This window comes from Dunckerocampus dactyliophorus, chromosome 9 (assembly GCF_027744805.1).
Source record: "Dunckerocampus dactyliophorus isolate RoL2022-P2 chromosome 9, RoL_Ddac_1.1, whole genome shotgun sequence".
In the NCBI taxonomy this organism is placed as follows: domain Eukaryota; kingdom Metazoa; phylum Chordata; class Actinopteri; order Syngnathiformes; family Syngnathidae; genus Dunckerocampus; species Dunckerocampus dactyliophorus.
In genome coordinates, this window is record NC_072827.1 from 6,481,676 (window position 1) to 6,488,875 (window position 7,200).

At 43.1% G+C, this 7,200-nt stretch overlaps 1 protein-coding gene across 1 annotated transcript; it reads left to right on the top strand.

Moving 5' to 3' along the window:
* Positions 1-446: 446 nt before the first annotated feature.
* LOC129188220 (oocyte zinc finger protein XlCOF22-like) lies at positions 447-4,730 on the top strand. Its single transcript, XM_054788432.1, has 2 exons — positions 447-647; positions 2,089-4,730. The coding sequence occupies exon 2, from the start codon at positions 2,128-2,130 to the stop codon at positions 3,631-3,633; it is 1,506 nt and encodes a 501-aa protein (XP_054644407.1). The 5' UTR covers positions 447-647; positions 2,089-2,127; the 3' UTR covers positions 3,634-4,730.
* The last annotated feature ends 2,470 nt before the right edge of the window (positions 4,731-7,200 follow it).

Consider the following 7,200-nt stretch of genomic DNA (forward strand, 5'->3'; position numbering starts at 1 on the left):
TCCAGACCACTCAAAGTGATGCAAAGAAAGGACTATGTTTGTTGAATACACTTTTGAAAATGTCTAAATGCTCTTGATACTGTACTGATATCTATTTTTTTTTAAAGTAAATTCTTTTTTTTTATGCAGGAGTTAAAATGATAAGCATACTATCCCTTTTGATGGGAAAACTCTACACAGCACATTTTCTTTCTTTCATTTTCTTTCAGCAGTATTTTCTTTAATGAAAGTAAGTTACAGGTGTAATTTGATTTACATTGTCTACAAGTTCTGTTAAGGTACAGAGAAAAAAGAAAGAAAATATTTTCATTGGATACACGGAAGCAATTGTTCTGGTGGATGTGTTTCGTTTATGAAGGAGGGTATGTGTTGTCTTAGTAGGAACACTAGGTGGCAATATATACTAGCACGACAGTGACGTAGTAGGTATAAGAGACGAAGAAGAGAAGAGCGTAGAAGAAGAAATAGAGTCTGTTGTGTAGAACGTGGTTTTCACTGTGTGCTAGCTACATAATAGCGAGTGAAAGGAATTCTAACGACTGCTTATTGAGAATACCACAGTAAAAGAAGAAGTAGAATTCTGGGAAATTCCCGCCTACCAACCCAAACCGCCTGTACTTTGACAAAGTTGGAGACTGGACTTTAAGGTAAGAACTAAGTTAATGATCATGATATTGTTGGAAGTAGTGATGGGTAGATGAGACCTCGTGACGCGATGCGGCACATTACCAAAGTGTGCCGATACTGTGCCACTCTGTTATAATAATACAGGGTGAGCATGGATACTTTGACACATCGGACACACCAAATTCGTTGCCCTGGAGAGTAAAACATGTAACCTGCTGAAAATAAAACAGGCTAAGCACACAGTCATTAAATGTGCCAATTCTGATTTTTTTTAATCAAAAAAATTAAAATCATACAGAAAATACATACACACAGTTCAATGACTAATGTTGATATTTGAAGTTAATATTTTCACCTTCCCTCCCTGATATGACGACAGTTTTCCAAGTAGAGCCCGACCGATACAGGATTTTTTTGATCAATACCGATACCAATATAGAGGGCTGAAAAAAGCCGATATCCAATATATCAGCTGTTTTATTTTTAAGTGATTAAGTTTAATATGATGCTTTTGCAGAGTTGCTGGAAATGTGAATTTCCCTTGGAGATGAATAAAGTATCTATTTAGGGGTGGGGCAAATAATCCATTCTTAGATGCATCGCAATGCGGACATTGACAATTGTTAATCGATTCAGAAATGTCAATAATTGATGCTGACCGAACAAACAAACGGAAAGCGGAAGTGCCGCCCGGACAGTTTATGGTGGTGCACCTAAGTGAAATGGGCGCCACACACGGAAGGCGACAAACAACTGCGTTTGGTGAAAACTCATCGCCAATGCATAGCAAACCCTGCACACGGGTGGCGAAGAGCGGCTGTGACCAGCGGCTGTGACGCGTTCACATCCAGAGTGACTTGTACAAGTCTTCCATGGTCTTGATTGGCTGTCAGATGTAGCGGGAATTTGGGGGTGTCAAAGTAGTTCAGAGGAGGAAAAGCGGCCAGTGTTGATCAAGTACTCTTGCTACTACCAGATTTTGCTAGCATTGAAGATAAACTTACATAAATGTCCGTTTAAATTAATGTAAACGTATCCAATATGTTTACTCTGGCGCTAACGAGTACCTATGCTGCTGTTTTTTTCTTTATATCCCTATATTCTTTTTTTTTAAACAAATGTTAAATAGCTCCGGGAAATTAATCTGTTTCATGTTTATTTTAATTATGGATTATTACAAATATGCTTTGTGTTAGTAGTACACAGTGAGCAAAAACAAAGGGTATATAGAAAAAAATTATGCTTGAAAAAATGGGCAAACTATTTTGATCACAAAAAAAAAGATGCATCGAGATACATCAGTAATTGTTGTATTATCGCATCACAGGGCTCTGAATAGTAATCGAATCGTGACGTGGCCAGAGATTCCCACCCCTACTGTCAACATATGGACTTGCGTCTTTGTGATTTACTTTTAGGTGTTGCCACAAATTTGTGTTCTTTGTTTTGCTGGTTCTGGAGCCTGAGTCCTCACAGCTTCATCATAGTCCAAGTGAGGTGATGAGAAAGGATGAGCCGCAGCTCCCCTCTATTAAAGAGGAAGAGGAGGAGCCACAGCCCACCCACATTAAAGACGAAGAGGTGGACCCACAGCCCCCTTATGTTAAAGAGGAAGAAGAAGAACTGTCATTCATGCAGGATGGAGAGCATCTTCTAGGGCCAGAGGAGGCTGATCTCGCCAGGTTGCCACTGACTGGTGTCTCTGTGGTGACTGAAGACCATGAAGACAAACCACCTGAGTCCTCATCACTTCATCATAGTCCAAGTGAGAAGATGAGGGAGGCAGAGCCACAGCCCCCCTCTGTTAAAGAGGAAGAGGAGGAGCCACAGCCCCCCTATGTTAAAGAGGAAGATGAGGAGCCACAGCCCACCCACATTAAAGACGAAGAGGTGGACCCACAGCCCCCCTATGTTAAAGAGGAAGAGGAAGAACTCTCAATCACACAGGAGGGAGAGCATCTTCTAGGGCCAGAGGAGGCTGATCTTACCAGGTTGCTACTGACTGGTGTTTCTGTGGTGACCGAAGACAATGAAAACAAACCACCTGAGTCCTCACAGCTTCATCATATTCCAAGTGAGGAGATGAGAGAGGAGCAGCCTTCATGCAGCAGCTCACTGCAACACATGACAACAGAAGCTGATGGAGACCACTGTGGAGGATCACAAGCAGACAACCTCTTAGCTCCACTGTCAGATAGTGACGACATAACGTCACACTCTCCTGAAGATGAAGACAGCAACTTCAAACAAGAATCTCTGAGCAACCATACAGACTGTGAAGGTGATATGACGACTCACACTGACAACAAACACTCTAAAAGCTCTAAAAAGAAGACAGCTAAACGTTTTAATTGCTCAGTTTGTGCTAAAACATTTTCTTGTAAGAGTCATTTGGCTCGACACATGAGAACGCACACAGGAGAAAAACCTTTTAGTTGCTCAGACTGTGGTAAACGCTTCCCTGGAAAGACAAACTTGCAATCACACATGAGAACACACACAGGCGAAAAACCTTTCAGTTGCACATATTGTGGTAAACGCTTCACTCAGAAGACTAGCATGCAATTGCACATGAGAACACACACAGGAGAAAAACCTTTTATTTGCGCAAACTGTGGTAAACGCTTCACTCGAAAGTCAGACATGCAATCACACATGAGAACACACACAGGTGAAAAACCTTTCAGTTGCTCAGACTGTGGTACAAGCTTCACTCGTAAGTCAGACATGCAGTCACACATGAGAACACACACAGGAGAAAAACCTTTTAGTTGCTCAAACTGTGGTACAAGCTTCACTTTAAAGACACACATGCAAAGACACATGAAATTACACACAGGAGAAAAACCTTTTAGTTGCTCAGACTGTGGTAAACGTTTCACTCAAAAGACAAACATGCAATTACACATGAGAACGCACACAGGAGAAAAACCATTTAGTTGCTCAAATTGCGGCGACACATTTTCTTGGAAGTCCTCTTTGAAAAGACACATGCAGAGTCACTGATGGTCTACTGTTTGACTCGCCTGACTTCCATTCAGTCACTGTGTTGTCACTGTGTTGTAATATTTTTTGCACGTGTCTTTGTTCAATAAATACATCTTGTTGTAATTAACATGCAAAAAAAAAAGACTTGGTGACTGCGGTGGTTTCATCATCATCATCAACTTTATTTCAGACACATGCATGGTCCTTAGAACAGTATATATAAAAAACACACAATAAATAAAAGATGGCTATCTCTTGCTATATAGATTAAGGCGCCAGCGTTTCCACAAACTAGAAAAGAACCTGACTGAGCTTTGTACAGTGTTGGTCAGCACACATATGATGCTGTTTACAGAGCATGTTAGCCTACACATACATCTGTACATGAGGTTCCGTAAACACAGCAGCACAAGTTGGTACAGCAGCCTGAACAAACAGGCTGGCACTAGTCCAGCGGGGCACCTCATTTGTAGTTAAAGGTGAAATGTTCACAAATACTGTAAGTGTATTGACACAAATATTTTTTGCTTTCCAAAATTTTTTGCCGGATATTGTATTCTGATTATAATCATGATAAAGAAATTACAGGCAAAATGGCAACATTATTCAATTTTATTGAAAATTTCAATTAAAATGTAAAGTATCTCTATTAATATCCGTGATACTGGCGCTGTACTGACAAAGTATCGCATGGATTGTCTGATGCTGTATTTTATTTTGTACATTGAATGCAACACTTTAAAACATTAAAACATTGTTTTCCAGGTATCTGTTCCCGCCTAAATTGTATCACGTCTGCTTTGTTTTAGTTTTTACTACTTGGGTAGATCAGTAGAGGGCACTCTGTGTACACTGCTTGATTGTTGAGGGTCGTTGCTGGAAGAAAGCAACTGTCTTGTCCTTGTGGCGGGTGATGTTTGTTTGCTGGATTCTATTTTAACTATTTTGAGCACTGGAATTGTAATCAATGAGATTTTAATGCATTGTCAATAAAGCTGTTAACGTGATTTTAACTCAAGTACACGTCTGGGGGTCTGTGATTGACTTTACAGCGTCCCAATAAGCAGTGACGTGTGGTGAGGTTGGACATTTTTTTTTATCGGTTTTTACTTAATAAGGCACCCAAAGTGTACATGACTAAAGGATGTAGCATTTACAATATAAACTGAGATGCACTATATATATTTTTTTGAAACTGACACTGACAACTTTTCAAATGTATCTACTGTTTTTTATTTAGATTTAAGTGTAGTTTGTGCACACCTGGAGGTAAGAAGGACTGGAACTAATTAGGATTTAACCAACTGTACCTGTTTATTTGTCCTAATCAAATATCATGACATTACTACTACCACATCACTACTATCAGGAGAACCACAGTATAGAGCGGGAGGAGCCACCTGGCGTGGCCCAGCAAGGTGCACTGTGTTCTGTCACACGCGCCGAGCAGCCGATTTGATGCCACCGAGGTCTGTGGCAAAACTTTTCAACTGCACTTTTCAAACACTGCAGCGCTGGTGTTTCAGTTGACTGATGAGGTTTTTTGTGTGCTCAGTGTTTTTTTTTTCCCCCTCATCGCAGACCATCGTACAACTAGCACGTGAAATGTCTTCCTCAGAAAGTGAATGTTTGTGAGCTCAGGGAAAGTTAAGACAGGCCGTTAACCTCATAGGCAGTTGAAAAAAAGGAGCACTTGATTTGCTCACCTGCAAGTAATCTCACCTCATTGGAGCATCTTTTAAAATTATCAGTTGTCGGAGTTATTTTTAATGTTATTGGATTTATCAGTGTGACATCACAACTACCTAATATCGGCCGGATAATTATCGGTGCGATAATTATCGTGTACCCCAATTTAAATTATATATTTGCTATTATTGATTAGGACTGAAGGTGATTGAAAGATTTGAGAAAAAAAAGTAGAAAAATAACACTATGTTCAAGCATAAGGGTGTCCACTTGTGCACTTGGCACAAGGACACCCGAGGCCGCACTTCCATGATTGAGTTTGTGGTCGTATCATCGGACTTGCGGCCATATGTTTTGGACGCTCGGGTGAAGAGAGGGGCGGAGCTGTCAAGTGATCACCACCTGGTGGTAAGTTTGCTCCGATGATGGGGGAGGATGCCGGTCAGACCTGGCACGCCCAAACGTATTGTGAGGGTCTGCTGGGAACGTCTGGGCCAAGCGGTCTGCGGCTCATGCAGTCGCTGAGGCAAAAACTCAGACATGGGTGGAGTTCAGAGAAGCCATGGAGAACGACTTCTGGACGGCTTCGAAGAGATTCTGGACCACCATTCGGCGTCTCAGGAGGGGAAAGCAGTTCACAGTCAACACCGTGTATGGTGGGGATGGTGTGCTGCTGACCTCAACTCAGGATGTTGTGGATCGGTAAAAGAATACTTCGAAGACCTCCTCAATCCCACCGACACGTCTTCCTCTGAGGAAGCAGAGCCTGGAAACTCCATGGTGGGCTCTCCTACCTCTCGGGCTGAGGTTCCTGAGGTTGTCAAAAAGCTCCTCGGTGGCAGGGCCCCGGGGGCAGATGAGATCCGCCCGGATTTCCTTAAGGCTATGGATGCTGTAGGCATGTCTTGGTTGACACGACTCTGCAGCATCGGGGGAAGTACCTCTGGATTGGCAGACCGGGGTGGTGGTCCCCCTTTTTAAGAAGAGGGACCGGAGGGTGTGTTCCAACTATCGTGGAATCACACTCCTCAACCTCCCTGGTGAGGTCTATTCAGGGGTTCTGCAGAGGAGGATAGTTGAATCTCGGATTCAGGAGGAGCAGTGTGGTTTTCATCCTGGCCGTGGAACTGTGGACCAGCTCTACACTCTCAGCAGGGTCCTTGAGGGTGCATGGGAGTTTGTCCAACCAGTCTAGATGTGTTTTGTGGACTTGGAGAAGGCATTCGACCGTGTTCCTTGAGGAATTCTGTGGGGAGTACTCCGGGAGTATGGGGTATTGGACCAGCTAATTCAGGCTGTTCGTTCCCTGTATGACCGGTGTCAGAGTTTGGTTCGCATTGCCGGTAATAGGTTGGACCCGTTTCCAGTGAGGGTTGGACTCCGCCAGGATTGCCCTTTGTCACCAATTCTGTTCATTATTTTTATGGACAGAATTTCTAGGCGCAGCCAGGGCGTTGAGGCGTTCCGGTTTGGGGGCTGCAGTATTGTGTCTTTGCTTTTTGCAGATTATGTGGTCCTGCTGGCTTGATCGAGCCGTGAACTTCAATTTTCACTGGATGAGAATCCGCACCTTCAAGTCCGAGTCCATGGTTCCCGCCCGGAAAAGGGTGGAATGCCATCTCCGGGTCGGGGATGAGATCCTTCCCCAAGTGGAGGAGTTCCTCAAGAGCTTGGGGTCTTGTTCACGAGTGAAGGAAGGATGGATGCGAGATCGACAAGTGAATAGGTGCGGCGTCTGCAGTGATGGTTTGGGTTGCCCCTTTTCATTTATTTATTTATTTATTTTATTTTATTTATTTATTTTATTTTACCGATTTATGTGTGTGGTGTATGTGTGATAGGTGGGAGCTGCCTGTTATCCTCCGGCGCCTGTGGCTGTCCCCCGGGTGAATGGGG

Coding starts and splice junctions, on each gene's coding strand:
- LOC129188220 (XM_054788432.1), top strand. CDS start 2,128: ATGAGAAAGGATGAGCCGCAGCTCCCCTCTATTAAAGAGGAAGAGGAG.